Source organism: Anthonomus grandis, chromosome 5 (assembly GCF_022605725.1).
Source record: "Anthonomus grandis grandis chromosome 5, icAntGran1.3, whole genome shotgun sequence".
NCBI lineage: Eukaryota > Metazoa > Arthropoda > Insecta > Coleoptera > Curculionidae > Anthonomus > Anthonomus grandis.
The window spans coordinates 32,096,268-32,113,783 of record NC_065550.1 but is presented as its reverse complement, the minus strand read 5'-3'; the positions used below and the strand labels follow the sequence as shown (position 1 = coordinate 32,113,783).

At 26.7% G+C, this 17,516-nt stretch overlaps 1 protein-coding gene across 1 annotated transcript in view; it reads left to right on the top strand.

The window, feature by feature from the left end:
• LOC126736299 (hemicentin-2-like) overlaps positions 1 to 17,516 on the top strand; it is a 224,876-nt gene that overhangs the window by 145,777 nt on the left and 61,583 nt on the right. The window contains exon 4 of the mRNA XM_050440589.1: positions 10,904 to 11,068. Within this exon, the coding sequence (XP_050296546.1) occupies positions 10,904 to 11,068 (165 nt within the window). The remainder of the gene's footprint in view (positions 1 to 10,903; positions 11,069 to 17,516) is intronic.

Here is a 17,516-nt window from a genome sequence, read left to right as displayed (position 1 = left end):
TATTTTTAATTTAAGAAATATTATTTTTTATTTTAATTTTATTAGTTTTTCATTTCGTATCTCACAGATTTATATATGCCTTGTACAATTGTTGTTTTATTAATTTTTTTTCAATATTTATACATAGATTTCTTACTGTTTTTTTATTTATTATTAATATTATATATTTTCCTCTATTTTTAGTACGTTTTTAGATAAAAATAACGAAGAAGTAACCTTTGTTTGTTCAATTTTTTTTTAATAATTATTGGAAATCTTTAATTACAATAATAAATGTAAAAAAAAATTGTTGTAGAGGGCATATTTTTGACAAATTTTAGAGTAATTAAATATATAAACAAAATATGCAAGGAATTTAAGAAATAAAATATCCACAAAAATCATATAAGAACAGAAAATAAAATTAAATTATATAACAACCAATATACAATATATTTATATAGTATACGATTATAATTTTAGCTTTTTAATACTGTCTAATATGATCTATAAAATTTAAATTTATAATAATTTTATATATGTTTTATAGTTATTGGGGTTTCTAAATTATGATATTCATGTGAAAATCTGGTATCAGCGTAAAAATATTAAATATTTATGGAAGGAAAATATCCAGAAAAAATCTCGTGTGAGAAAAAATGTAAAAAACTTATAATTAAAAAATTATACAATTTTAAGTGCAAATTCGAATTCTGTAATTCTTATGTTTATTTTTTTATTTCTGAGGAATCTGACACGTTTTACTTTATATATTTCTTATACTTTTTTTATTGTATTATTTATTTTTAATTTTTAATTGTTATTACATAAATTCTTGTAATAATTGTCTAGTTTTGTTTTTTGTTTATTAGAGTCTTTGGAGATTTCCATAATTACGAAATAGTGAATACCATAATTTAAAGAAGCGTAATTTGATTCAATAAATTATCTGTTATTATTAAAATGTATATTAATTTAAGCCAATTCAAAAGGCTCTGGTGGAAATTTATTTTAGTTAGAGCATAGTAAGTTTATTTTTTAGCTTTAGTTTAAGTGTTTTATTATTACAATTTTATTCTTAGCTTCAGTTCTATTTATACAGTTGTAGTCATATATCTATCTATCCATACTCGTTTTTGATATTAGAAAAATTATTTAATTTCCTATACAGTCTATATTTATTGCAAATTATTCACTAATTTATTACATTATTTAAATGATTATTTATGTAACATTGATGCAAGATAAATCCCTCATTTATATTATGTACGGTTTCCTTATTTTTTAAATTTGTCGAAATAAAGACGATGTAAAATTTGTTTTGTAATTTTTTTTAATTATTAATAATTAAGATTTTTTAATTTTTGGTAAAAAATCCGTGGGCAATTGAAAATTTTAATTTTATGCTCAGAAAATCATGAAACTCATTAAAACTGCCTGGAAAAATTTGAATTACAAAAAAAATTAATTAAAATATTCCTTTCAGAAAAAAACCAAGAGAAAATTTAAAATGGAATTTTCGTGTGCAAAAAAAAATAAATTTATTAAAATTTTAAGAAAGTTTTTATACCAGAAAATATAAAAGAAACTAAAAAGATGTAAATCAAAATTTTCATTTCAGTTAAAACAATAAATAATTTAAAATCAAATAAACAAGAAAAATATCTACACAAAACATTGTATAAAGAAAATATTTAAAATTAAACTAATAATTTAATTAATATGTAGTAGATAATAGTAGAAACAAATGAAATTTATATATTTATAATTTTATCTTTATTTTGTTGTTTATTTTTAGGGAGTGTTACACGATTTATTTCACACTTTTTGTTATAACTTATGTATGTATTTTTAATTAATATTACCTAAATTTTTGCATTTATTGCTTCGTTTTGTTTTTTTGTTTATTACGGATATTTTCCTTATTTTTAAAATATTTTTAAATAGATCCGATGAGGATCTAAATTTTTTTTTCTCTATAATAATTATGATTTTTTCATTTTTAAAAAAAGGTTGGAAAATCATTGTGTCTAGAAAAAATTGAAAAATAAAAAATTTTTACTTTTTACATCTAATAAATGGTAAATTTTAAAAGAATTTAATAAGGCTTTTTTTTAGGACAAAAAAAACTTAAATTGATTTTTCATGCTTAGAAAATCAATCAAATTTTGGAAAAATTTTCATGGCTAGAAAAACATGAATTTCAAAAAAAATTACGAAAAAGTTTTGTTCTTAGGAAAAATCTAAAAAAATAGAAAATGGAATTTTCATGCTTGAAAAAAGAAGATATTTATTAAAATTTAAGCACCTGGAAAAATACTGAAAAATTGTTAATTAAATGTGGTAAAAACCTAAACGAATAACTTTTATTAACTCACTTCTTCGCATAATTCTTTATCAAAATCACTGTCACAAATCTTACGGTGTTATTGTTTTAATTTTTCAGGAATTTTACCATTTTTTTTAATTTAAAAAACCTAATTTGCATGTTAACAACATATTTCTGAAAGGCTTTGTATCAATATCTAAATAAAACTTATTGATAGTATATAAAAATATTTTTCTTAAAGACTTCTACGGTCAGTTTGTATTTAAAAAACGCATAATTTAAGTGGATGTGATTCTTTTTTTCTATATACATTTTTTTATATTTCCTTTTAACAAAATCCAAATACCGTTTTTTGTAATACTTCTATTAATTTATATTCAAATAATGCATACCTTAAACACACGATTAACACTTAATTTAATTTGCTTCGGATCCGGCTATCGTCAGCTTAAAAACCTCGTTATATTAACACTTTTCGTCATATAACCGAAGTTTTCGAAAAAAAATTGCAAGAGCTTATAGACCGAGTATTAAACAACTTTTAAAAGTTTCCTAAAGCAAAAAGTGTTTAATTTTTTTTCGCAGCTTTAAAAAGGGAATTTCTTCTCAGTTCTTCGTACCTTTACGAGGAAACTTTCATACATGCTGATTATATAACTTTTATAATCGTCGGTGCAGGGAAACTTTTAAGGTTTTGCCTTCTTGAGCACCTTAAAAATTTAAGAAAATAATTAAAGATTTACTAAGAATCTGCCTATTAGTCAGAGTGTTTTCAATATTTAAAGAAAAAAACTTATTTTAAGGGCCATTATAAGAGCTTCTTAAATGTTGCTTATACATGAAAAGATCCCATAATTTTAAGGCAATTTATGCTTGAAAATTTAAGAAAATCTTGGAATTTTGCATAATTTTAATGCACACGAGTCTCATTTCAATAAAACTTCATATGGTTTTACATAAAAATTTCTAGGAGAAAACTTTAAAACGCGAAAAACCGTAAAAATAAAATTTATATTTATTTTCCTTCTGTGCGGAAAACAGAGTCGTTTCACACCCCGGAGACTAATGCCAAATAAGTGGATTTCGTTTGAATTCGATGCGGGGGCAATTAGTTTTACCGCCCCGGGTGCCGTATATAAATCGATTTTATTTTTAAAGTAAAAATAAGATCTTTGTATTTTTTTTTTCAAAATGTAATTTTTTTTACTATTTTATTTTTTATTTATACTAGCCTAATCGTTAATAATTACTAAAATAAGGTAAATTAATTTAATAAGTGTAGCAAGCAATTGAGTAAAAATACCTATGCTACCAACTCTTCCTATTAAGGATAAATACAATAAAAAAAACAACTAACTACTATTCCATATCCTCAACAAACTATCGGTCTATTGTTCCAGATGCCAATAATTAATTGTTCAACCGTGCTATCCAAGCGCTTTAATTAAAAAAAAAAAGTGGCAATTACCGGTTATAAATGTTTTTTGGTATTTTAAACAGTTTTTTTTTATCCGGAAAAAAATGGATGGAGGAGAGGCCGAGGGGTCAATATAATAATTGATTTTATGCGCAACGGTGTAATGAAATATTCGCGGGTTTTGCCGTACGCTTATAATTGATTGTAAACAATTCATATTTTCAAATTAACAACGCTCTTGTTTCAGTTAGTCGTTCCGCTATATCCGATTTGATGTGAATTATTGCTCGTTCAATACTGTATTTTATTTAATTGGGGCGGTATTATTTTGTTTGTTCGACTAGTCGGGGGCATTAAACGGCTTTTTATTTGTATAGGTTATTCACTTTGCTAGCGTCAATATAATACGAAGATTTAGAGAGTAGTAATTTAATTGAACGAGAAAAACATAAATTTCAGGAGATTCAGACAGTAAAGTAAAATTCAAACAGTGGTTAAAGATAAAAATTATAGTATCCAATGCTCATTTAAAATTATAATATTATACATTTTATTTTTTTTTGTATACTATATATAATAATAGTATTAAGTTTTTTGAACAAAATATACTAAACTAAAATTTAAAATCAAAATGTCTGTGAATAAATAATTGACTCACAAAAGGATAACCTTGTCAAAGGTTTAAGGTTAAGTGTTTTCTAAATAGAAACGTATTAAGCTAGCATCGTTAAAAATTACTTATGCAATTCAAAATTTTAATGCTCATTAGTGTTAAAATACATTTTAAAAATAATTTTTAGGTTGATGATATTATACAGTAAACAATTGATTTGGAAGTATAACGGTCAAAGTAGGTAGGGGTCAAAATCGAGTAATAATATTAATAAATTGGTGGGTCTTTGATATATTCAACATATTCTCCAGATTAGCTTAGAATCCACTTCTTTAATTTCACTTGAAATAAATATATAGAATTAATCCTATAATTTTGGATTTTGATAAACCTAATGTGGTGTGTATGTTTCCTCTTAAATTGTCTTATAACTACAGATTGGTAAAATAGCTGCCTTAGGTCCAAGATACTATAATCCATAAAAAACCTTGATGGTTTGATTTCAAAAACCGAAATGTTATAAAAAGAATTGCGTATCGTATCCATTTTAATTATGCACACATAGGCTCGTTATTTTAAAATAATTTAACAATTTCATATTATTTCCAGTAAACCTTTCAAGTGATAAATATTTATTTTGCTATTTTAAAATTATTATTTAACAAAAAAATGTTTACTGATCCTCAGTCACTAATTTTCAGTGAATAATTAAAAAACAAACGACATTAAAAAAAATGCATATCGTATGCATTTTAGTTATGCACACATAGAGTTGTTACTTTAAAATAATTTGAAATATTTGTAATATTTTGTGTAAACCTTTAAATTGCTAAATATTCATGTTGCTATTACAAAATTAATAATTTTTAAAAAATTGTTTATTAATCCTCTGGTAATTTATTTAAAAAAAAATAATTTACTGTTTTTGGGTGGAATATTTATTAAAATCTTCCATAGTTGGATTTCAAGAACCGAAATGTTAATAAATAAAAATAATTGGCGCATCGTATTAATTTTAATTAGAATAATTATTTAAGAAATATGAAATGAAAAACAAAACTAAAGCTTGGAAGTTTTTTTTTGAATTTGTTTAGTTTTTTTCGAAGTGCTATTACTAGATGTATTTGGTAAAGATTTTAAAGAAGTCTCTTGGTTCACAAATTCTTTTATAAAATGTCCAATAACCATTTTGCGCAATCTCTAGTAGGCTGATATAGTTTTTAAGAAACTACTCCATACCAAAATATCAAATGTTTAATGTGTTTGTAATAACTACGTATATTATTTTGGCCTATAATTTATAACTGCACATTCTCACCCTTATAAAGGGGTCTAATTAGTGCTTTTTTAAAAACCTATAAAAAGTCGCCCTCGAAAGATTTGTTCTTTAAATATGTAAAAGGTTTAGCAAGAAACTCTGAAAATTGCTTAAAAGTATCAACTTTTAAATCATGCAGCTCTTTCACTCTTTAAGGAGCTGATAATTTGAATAACTTCTCTCTCGGAACTTGGGTCAAGGATTAGAGTTTTTGGATTTTTTTGTTCTTTGATTCTTAAGTCATTATATGGTTTTATTTTAAAATTCTTAACTATTCCTCCTAATGCTAAATTGTACATTAAAACGTGAAACTTATGCATAATTTATATGAATAAGGCGAGTAATTTTTTATACAATCTTCTTAACTTTTAGCATATTTTTGACTACATACATTGCTTAATATGTAGAATTTTAAAAATATACCGATTTAAGAAAATATCTTTGCGATAATAAATATTTACTTTAAAAACAAAGAAGTGCTTCTAAAATTTATTTTTTTTCTATTTCGGGCAAACCAAAAAACAAAATAAAAAAATTATTTACCTGTATACAAGAAACAAAAAATATTTTAATATTTTCTACTACCTTAATGCATAACTTTATTGTATATGATCTACCAATGTCAACCATTGTATTATTAGATTTTTAAAGAGTGAGATTAAATTTAAATAAAAATCATGTAACACTAAGAATCAAATTTTTAAATAATAGCAACAAAAATAGGCATAACTTAAGTGGACTTCGAGCATAAAAAAATAATTATTTACTCTGTGACTGGTTACACTTCAACCGGTACGGTAATTATCTGACACAAAAAATTTTCAATTAATTTCATTTTTTTTTTAAACGAAAACTGCACCGGTTTCAACGTATTTACCCCGACTACTGTCGAAAAAAACAAGCGATTTTAACACGAAGTGTACTTGTCGCGACGCATAATTCGCGGCAGCCCGACGGGCTGTTATTCAATTTTAAAATTAAATCCGCTAAAAAACACCGGGGTAAATATTGACTTTGGCTCTTTTGGAAAACAATCAGAAAAATAAAAAAAAAAAAAACACCACCGGGGGGAGGAAAACTTCTGCCGACCCTGCTTCCGGCGGAAAATCCTATTACCGGCCGAATCTATTTCAAAAAACACACAACGGCTGTTGTTATTAGTTTGTTTTGTTGTTGTTTTTTTTTTCGTTTTGTGGTTTTCGTGATTTCATTTTTTACTTTAGAGTTCATTAAAAACTGACTTTCGAGCCATTTTACAGTTTGATTCTCTGTCTCAGTCATACATGGTTGCTATAAAAGAATTTTCCTCATCTGTAGGGAGAATCACTATGTAAGAAAAATAACTTTTCCAAGGAATTGAGGAGAAATTAACTTCTACCAACTCACTTTTTGGCATGATATTCGGTCTCAGTCCTACAATTCGTGAACGATCGCTACAAAATAGTGTTCCTCTTTTATAGGGAGAATCACTATATATAAAAGAAATAATTTCTCCAGCTAACTGAGAATATAAGTGAGGTGTGAGATGCGGTAGAAACCCAAGGAACTAACTCTTTTTAAGTCATGGCATTATCCTTTATCTCACTCCCACAATTCCTGAATAATCACTATAAAATAGTGTCCTCGTCTAAAAGGAGTCTCACTATGTAAAAAAAATAATTTTTCCAAGGAATTGAGGATATAAGTGAGATGCGGTAGAAAATTTATTTTCATCAACACACTTTTTGGCATTATTCTCTGTCTCACTCCTACAACTCGCGGACGATCACTTTATAAGAAAAATCATTTTTATAGCCAATTGAGGACGTAAGTAAGGAGTGAGATGTGGTAGAAACCCAAAAAATAAACTTTTGTTAACCCACTTTTCGGCATGATTCTTTGTCCCACTCTCAGAAATCCTTCGGTATTATTGTTTTTATATTTTTCTTCGGCATTATATTCTCTATGGAAAAAAATTATTTTATTTTGGTAGTTCCTCTTCAAAAAATCTAATTTGTATTCAGAGATCATCAACTGCCTGGACTTTTTTTTTAGGTTTACTGGTTGGTATTTTTCACAGGCAGTTGTAATAGTTTTTATGCCTTCCAGGCAGTTTATACAAGATAGATCCAAAAAACAAACAGATTTCTTTATTACAAATAAAGCCTCAACTGCCTAAAAAATTTAATTTATTTTTCCAATAACTCTCTATAGGTAAAATCATCCCTAAACAGTCATCTCTCTAATTTGTCCAGGCAGTTGAAGTTACCTTAGTGATTGCTCATGTTTTGTCAGGTAGTTGAAATAATCTCTTTCTTTGGATGTTTTGACTTTAACTACTTCGACAACTTAATATTTCAGGTTTTTTTTTTGTTGGCAGTTGAGGCTAATTAGTCAATATTTTTCAAAAGCAGTGGTAATAATTTTTTACGCAATCCAGGCAGTTTATGCAAGAATTATCTTAAAAAAAACAGATTTTTGCCTGAACTGCCTGAAAAAATTTATTTATTTTACCAATAACTAGCTATAAATTAAACCATTTCTGGACAACTTAAAGTGAATATTTTTGGTAATTGTGAAGGTTTATTGGTTTCGTCCAGGCAGTCGAAATGTTTTTTTAAGAGGGTTAACACCTCTCATCTGCCTAAAAACTTAATATTTCTTTTTTATTCAAATAGTTAAGATTTAGTCCAATTCATCATTAACCATATTTTTTCAGACAGTTCATTATTTTAAATGTCTTTCGTACAGAATTTTTGGCAAATCTATCCTAAAAACAAACTAGATTTTTTTTGTATTAAAACTATGGACCCAACTGCATGTAAAAATTCACTCATTTGAAGGTAAATTCATAATTCAAGTGGTTAAAAGTGAAAATTCTTCAACGTTCTTTCAGGCATATTTAGCTTTCTTCCAGTTGCTCATGATTTACCAGATAGGTGAAATATTTTACTTCTTTTATATTTTTCCAAATAGAGACTGTCAGCTTTACCTAAAACTCAAGTCTCAACTGCCTGGACGAATAAAGAGATTTTCATACCTTCGAGGAGTTAAAGCAAATACTCTCAGTTATAGTTAGTTCAAACCAGTTGAGGCCATTTTTTCCAAGTAGTTCAATTAACATTTTACTGCCTCGAGGTTGTACAAGTTTTTTTTTTAATATCGTTTCTACCTCAAGTGCCTTGACATGTTAATTAATTTTATTAAAAAATTAGTTCCTTCCAGGCATTTGAAGTTTATTAATCATTATTTTTCAAAGGCAGTTGTAATAATTTTTTATATCTTCCAGGCAGTTTTTGCAAGATTTATACAAAAAATAATAAATTTATCTCTTAACAAATAAAAATTCAACTGCCTGGAAAAATTAATTTATTTTTCCAAAAAGTCTCTATGAGTAAAATCAACTTTAAACAGCTTATAGTAAATATTTTTTTAATTCGTCCAGGCAGTTGAGGTTACTTTACCCGTTGCTCATATTTTACCAGACAATTGAAAATTTTCTTGGACTTCTTGACCTCAACTACAGTAATTATGTTTCGAAGCAGGTATAATTCTTTTTATGTCTTCCATTCAGTTTATGCAAGTTTTATCTAAAAAAACGGATTTTTTTTATTCAAATAACACTTCAAATGCAAAAAAATTAATTTATTTTACTAAAAATTCTCTATATAGATAAAACATAATCTCTAGGCAGTTCAGAGTAATTTTTTCCAGATTGAGTAGTTTCGTCCAGGCAGTTGAGGTTACTTTAGCCATTGCTCATAATTTAGCAGGAAATTGAAATGTTTTTTTTTCTTGGTCCTTAATTGTAGGTCTATATTATTTTATTTATAGTAAAATTTTAAATAATAGGTAAAATATAATGCAATATTGAAATATTTATTTATTTTGCTTTTCACCTATTTATTTAGCTTGTTTTATTTGATTTACTTAAAAATGGCGCCTGTTTTAAATTTTACTAAATTTTTAACTTCTTGAATTAATTTTGTTTTTATTTTTTATTACGGTTATTTTTATTTGGATTATTTTTGCACACATCAAAAGTATTTTTTATAACAGATTTTTCAATATGAAATATTTTTGGAATTATTTATTCTTTAGTTTATTTTTTTATTTCTCCAATTTTTTTCCAGTTTTAAGGTGTTTTTCTTAATATTACTTTTTTTTTCTTTTAATGGTTTTTTTTCTGCATTTTTTCCTGTTTTTCTTTTCTTCTTATAAAAAGTATGAATTTTACAGGAAATAGTGCAATCTTCATTCATATATCAGTTTTGATGCCAATATTGGACGCTACTGTATTTTGTACCACGTCAATAAAAAAATGAATTAAAAAATGCACTCAGTGGCGACCAGAAAACAAATTAAAAAAACACCTCAATTAAATTTGGATTGATTTAATCTTATAAATGCTAAACGTATGCAAATTTAAAATAACTTAATATATATACTTAATTGTAATAAGGTCAAAAAATTAAGTTGTAAACTTGCCCAGTGTTAATAGTTTACATAAATACTAACTTACGAAATCGTACTTCAATACATATTTCTATAGGTGATCTCTTATTCTGTACATATTACTATATTGTTAACTTAATGATTTTTATATATGAAACTATGAATGTGTAAGTTTTAAAAAAACTATTATATTATGTCATAGTTATTATTAAATTACTTTTTTATTTGCATATAATCATGATTCCTAGTATAATTTTTTGTTTTGTATATTTTCCTTGGGATCAATAAATGCTTTCCACGGTAAAAAAAAATAAAACCCTTGAGTCTTATGTAATTGTCATCACTGAAAAAAAATTGTATGTTAAAATTATAAATTCATAAAAAATACATTATATTTAACAGTAAAGTTGACAGCGAGCTAAAATTAAAAAAAAAACAAAAATTATCATTTAAAATTTTTATTTTTAGCGGCACTCGACTCTCTCCCCGAGGGGGTTCTAAGGAGGTAAAGCATCTAAAAGATCCCATTGAAGAAAACTAGAGACAGAATTTTAACTACAAATTGCCCTTTGAAATTTCCGTAAATTAATTCGGCGCAAATAATGACAGTCGGAACGGAACGGCCTGAGACGATATTAAATGGAAGGGGAGTTAATTGCTTCTTTTCGGACTAAAGGGAATTATAAATGGATCATTTATCTCGGATAAATAAAGAACGATCCTTTTAGCTTACTGAAGGAAACCCTTTAATATTTTTCTTAAATAGGGTACAAGTTGTAATTTTAATGCATTTTTTTTTCTCGTTATTTTCAGCAAGTATCGTGGATCAGGAGGAGAGATTGGCACATCTTGTCTTCGGGCGTTTTCACGTACACGAATGATGAACGATTTCAGATCCTTCACGCCGAAGGATCCGACGATTGGACGCTTCAAATTAAGTACGTTCAAAAGCGAGATAACGGAACGTACGAATGCCAAGTAAGTTGATTGATTTTAGCGGTAGGGCCTGTTTGAGTGTTACTTGAATGGACTAAACCTTTGCTTGAAAGAAATTGAAATTTGCCCAAAATTAATGAAAAATTCACTTTTCTGGAAAATATACATAAGACTCTATCAAATTCAGGATCTACAAGTAAAGTTTACACTTTTTTTAATCGAGTACCTATGCTTATTTGATGCTGTATATTCGACCGATTGATGCAAAAAAAATGTAAAACTGCCACTACTGAAACAAATTTGAAAATTGCCCAAATATAATGGAAAATCTTTTAATCAAATTCCGGAAAATGTGCATTAAAATCTATCAAATTCAGGATTTACAAGTAAAGTTTATACTTTTTTATTCGACTACCTATGCTCATTCGATGCTATATATTCGACCCATTAATGCAGTTTCTGACAGGAAAGAGTGTCCCGCTGTTTCTAATTTAGCAAAAAAAAATATTATTATACAATACTTGTAACTGCCTGAGTCAAAAATTTACTCGATTTAAACCTGAAAACTTTATGTTAATATTTAAAGGATTCGAGATTTTCAGGCAAAATTTCCATGTTTTTTAGTCGGCTACCTATGCATATTTGATGTTGTATATTCGACCGATTAATTAATGGATGATGGTTGTTATAGTGGGAGGATCAGTTTTGCTACTTTGCAGCTACTCTTGACAATATCTATTATATGTGATTGCAAAGAACGAGAACCGTCAAAAATTACTCTTAAGTCTTTAAAAACTGTTGATCTGGGTTTATTAATAATACTAATAGTATAATCGTAACAAATTAGGTTTTTCTTTAAGCTAAAAGAGACACTTGGCTGCGTTTAAGAGCCAGTCATTTTTTTTGCACCAAGTATTTAATATATGTAGGTGATTTTGAAGTAGAATGCAATCCATAATATTGTCAATTTTATTATCTTATTTATTGATAAATGAAGTAAAGAAAAGCGGTCCCAAAAAGCGGACAGAAAAAGTACCCAGATCTAAATTAGATTTAGCAAAAAAAAAGCGACAAAATGCTTTTAGCTATCGAAAAAAACTAAAAATTATTCAAAAAAGTACTCGACAAATTTTTGCGGTTTTAAGCTGTTTTTCTTAATATTGCTTTATTTTTTCTTATAATAATTATTTTCTCATTTTCTTGTCTGCATTTTTTCCTGTTTTTCTTTTACTTCCTTCTTAAAAAACTAAACATTAATTTTAAAGGAAAATAATGGAAAAGTGCAACTTTGATTCTTACATCATCATCTCAGTCAATTTTGATGCCAATGTTGGACGGTACTTTTACAGGTTCTTCCAGAAAAGAAATAAAAAATACCTCAATAAGACTTGGATTGTTTCATCTTATATATTTAACATATACAAATTTAAAATAATTTTATATATACACTTTGTTGTGATTAGGTCAAAAAATTATGTTTTTTACTTTACTAATCTTAACAGTTTACATACCTACGAAACCTGGGAACAGGACCACTTATAAATATATGTATTGAAGTGGGACAGAGGATTGTCCATTAAAGAAATAAAAGACGTCTAAAAGCAAATTAAAATCATTTATTTAAGCTACCTAAGCCTTTACTGGATTTTATTACTATTATGCAATATAATGATTTTTCTTTTTCCAGTGTCGAATGTACCAATTTTAAAATTTCTATAAATAGAAGAATAATTTGTGTTATTTGCTATATGTAATTTAATTTTTATAGATTAGTAAACTCTGCAACTACACAAAAATCTAAAGTAAATAATAAAAAACCGACAACGATCTCAATTTTGAATAAAAAGGGTAAAAATCTGCGTTTTTTGAAAATATTAACAATTCTCGAAAAAATAACTAATAACAAGTTTATGGTATTTCAAATTTAAAAATTCTCTATTTATTTATAAAGCAGATTATAATGGGATAAAGATTTAAATAAAAAAGGACTTTTGATCTATTTCTTCCTTAAACTAATAAACTAAAAAATAATATGATCCAATTGCCTGGAATAATAAAATAAATATTACAAAAAAAATACACTTGAAATAAAAGTAATTTAATTAATTTCGGGCCGTTAAGATCGAATTAATTTTTGTTCACTTAACGAATTTAAAATTATGATTATATCCAATGGCAACTAATAATAGTAAAAATAAATACGTTCCTGAATCTGTAAAATATGCATTTCTCTGTCATCCAAAATAAAACTCCCATAAGAAAGAACACCATTTTTAATATAAGGTCAATCCAAAACAGCTGTAATATTTTTTGGTTTATTAACAGTATTTAAATTCCCAATGTAAATAAGATATCTTGATTATGAAAATCTTGCACTTGTTCGTGGATATCCAGTATAAAGCTAGAATACAAAATTCTTGTGTTAATTTTATATTTTATTCCTTAGAATGAGAAGCTATATAAGTCACAATTTGGACATATGCAAAATAATGTAAAATTTGAGACAAGGAACTCCAAGTACTACTACTAACATTTGTCACACTAAATATACCTTGCCATTAAACCACTCTTTTTTCTTACATGTTATTTACAAAATATTCAATAGCGAGATGCAAACTGTTTCTGTCAACTTGTAATTTAAAAATTATGGCATGAGTACTTAATTTATTCACATTATAATTAAAACTTAAATCTCCGTAGTTAGGATTTGGTAGTGGTAAGACTTAGGGATTTATTTAAATATTTTTTAACTTATATAAAAATGAATTGTAGTTATTATGCTTGATTTAGCAAAGAGCTATGTTGGTCTGCTTCGTCGAGTAATAAATAAAGATGTATTCATTTTAATTTTATTAAATTAATAATGAACTAGACAAAAAATTGAAGTTAATAATAATTTCTTTATTAATTGCTATAAACTCTTTAAGAACCGATGAAATCTTATAATTTTGTTTGAGGTTGTACCTAATTGAAAAAAAAATGTTTGTATTTTTTGTTTTAAATTTAAGACTTAATTAAATTAATAAATTGGAAAAAGTCTAAATACTGAACAAAAATATTATAATTTTATTCAGTTATTAATAAGACCCTGAAATCCTTAATTTACCAAAATATGTAGGTGGATATAAAGTGGAAAAAAATATATTTAAAATTTAAAATACTTATATAATTTAGTTTATGAACTTATTAAATAAATAAGTAAATTAATCAATTTTCTTAGGAAGATTATTAATTAATTGTATTAAAAAAAGGATTTTAAATTTCAAATTTATTTATTCTTTTAAAGTTTGACAACAATTATAATTTAACAAAATTCTGATAAATTTACAATAATAAGCCATCGGCCAAAATTTCAATTAAGAAAAAAACATTGATTTAATATATTATAATATATTATTATAATTAATGATATAATATATTCAACCGTTAAATGCAAATTTACAATTTCAAACCTCCAAGATAACCATTAGCCGAGAAAAAAAAGTTTGAATTGATCTTCATGTTTAGTTGATACCAAATTATTGTGATGTCGTCTGCAAACAGAGTATTCTTTGTTTTTATGGGTGGAAAGGAAGCTTATTAATTTATGAAAGATATAATAATAGCCTCAGGATTGTATTGTAACAAATCTTTGAAAAAATCCTTTATTTAAATGTAAATTGAGGGTAATTAAAAATTTGTTTAAAAAGGGGGTTTGCTGTAATCTCGATCGGCGAGGTGGATTCACTCTACTTGTAATTTAATGATGATTTGAACTCATTTTAGACTGCAGGATCATATTCCATTTTTTTCTATTTTCTAGTAGTTGAAGCATGGAATCTTTGACCATTGTTATAAAATAATCTTGCTTCTATATGCTAAGTCAAACTACGTAAGAACAAGATGCAAAGATCAATTTTAAACCGATTTTTTGAAATTTTAACCCACGAGTTTTGCTCATGATCAGTGTGCCTAAAGTAAATCTAATTATAAGTAAATCTAGTTATTGCATGTACGTTTTGCTTCTATAGCATTATGCTAGCGTCATGTTTAAGCAGAAGATTGTATTACCGGCACTGACCAGTCATTTAGCCGATTTTCCCTAGGTATGCTATATAAATGTACGATTTGATTAAAGGCATATATTTCGGAAATAAAGTGGTACAGTCTCATAGCTCAACTGCAAATCTTTAAACTCATTTTAGATTTCGGAATCATATTCCATTTTCTTCTATTTTCTGAAAGGTAAATCATAGGATCTTTGACCATTATAATCAAATAATATAAACTAAGTCAAACTGCATAAAAACAACATTAAAATTGTAATTGAGACGTGAAGTATGGTGGAGGCGACGAAAAGTGGAAAAATCAACTTTTTTGTTATTTTAAACCCACTGGGACCCAAAAATTATGCCTTTTATTACTTGACCTAAACTAAGTTTAATCAGTGACGTTATTGGAAAACGTGTATTGCTGTATTAAAATGGCTCTAATTTGTTGGTGTCGTATACATGTACGTGTTGTATCTTTTTCGTACGTAAAGTCATACTATTCATACCACCCAACCCAACCCAATACATAAAGTGCCTGGAAGATATGATATAGAATAATATCCCGTCCAAGAAAAAAAATTTCTTTTTCTAAATATCAGTTATTTGTCTTAAAATAAACTATAAAAAAATTACTCAAAAATAAACGACGACCATTTTGTCAGATTTAATTTCTACATTCGTATTTACGTACCGAAACCGAGCAAATTACGAAAATATTAACATAAACAAACAATAAATGGACCACGAGCACACTAAATATGTTTTTGCTGCCAGTCCCTCGGTCTACCCCTGGATGTGCTGAACACAAAAGGCGCCCCAAAAACTGGGTTAATGTTGTTTTTTATTCGGCTTTATTTTCGAGTTTCGTCATCGCGCTTTTTGCCGATTCCCTCTTATTCTCTGATTTAATTGCGACTCTCGGAATCCCCCCTCATTTTTTCTTTAAGCGAGATTATTTTATTTAATTATCAACTGCCGCATGGATTTTGATAAATTTTCGATATTCCCAGGAGGGATTTTGGTCGAATATCGATATCAATAAAGCGAGCATAAAAAATGGCATTGCAACGACGAACCCGGAATGATGATTTTAAATTTTCCGCGTATTGTTCTGTCAAAACGAGCACGATAATTTATGCGGGAATCCACAAAACGACAATGTTTTCCCTGATTGCCAAATACAAATGAAAACTAACAGTAATAATTCAGGTTTGCAATTTACACGGGTCCGAACTGGGACCACCAGACACAAAACTGCGCCAAAATATTTAATGCAAAAGTACCGGTTTACCCCACTGGTAAACCATACGGGAATGTACGATATATTGTAGAATTGTAATTAATCTTGGCAACATTGCGGTTTTATATACATATGTACTAGTAAAAATCGTATTTAATATGTGATTATTTGTAATGTACATCATGTACATTTAACTTATGCATTATTAACATTGAATTTTGTGTTATCAACTACTACTTTAAATAATTCTACATATAAATAAAAATAAAAAATAAAATGCACATCGTGTCCAATTAGGTTATGTATTATTATCTTCCTAAATATAATATATAAAACTAAACCCGAGTTCCTTTAATATTAAATAATTCTTACAGAATTTTCTATAAAATATATTTTTTAATAAAACATTTTGCATGTAATATAATACATGTTTCGAGTCGCGTAGGAGAATAAGGAAATAAAGTTCATGACCCGCATTTTAATATTATTAAGAATCTCGTGAGTGTTTTTCGAAAACGAGTATGATATCGGTTTTTTTTCTACATAAAAGTAGGAAATTGGAATTCGGTATAATTAGTTTGGCGTGATTTTTGCCAATCTTGTTAGAGCCAGTAAATTTTCTTTTAAGAGAAAATCGCGTTCTAAAAGAATATAAAATAAGGGGGCCAGTACTAGACCTATTTATGTTTTTTTTAATGTTTTAAGTTAGTTAAATTATTTCAATATTAGGTAAGTGATGAAAAAATTGAATTTGGTCTAAATCGATTATAAATTGTTCGAGGATTTTATGTATAATTAAGTGAGAAAAGAGCTGCGGTATAATGTGGCAATGACAAAGTTTTTTTGGTCTTTGATTTTTATAAAGTCAATACATAAATGTAAGAGAATAAAACTTTACAGGGAACGACGTTTTTAGTCACTGCAATTAATATATTTATAGATTTATAATCAAATAAATCAAGTAAATTTTTCATGCATGTCTCTTTTTTTTTTGGATAAATTAAAAGACTCTTTCCTATCAGAAACAGCATTAATTAATTGAATATACGGAATCAAATGAACATAGAGTATCAAATAATTAATCATAGTCAGAATTTTGCCTGCAATTCTGCCTTAATTTTTTGTTTTGGATATATGAATAGTTAAAGGTTACCTTTTTTGACAGGTCATAGTATCAACACTATTTAATATAGAGAAAAACGGTTTTCACTTTCTTATA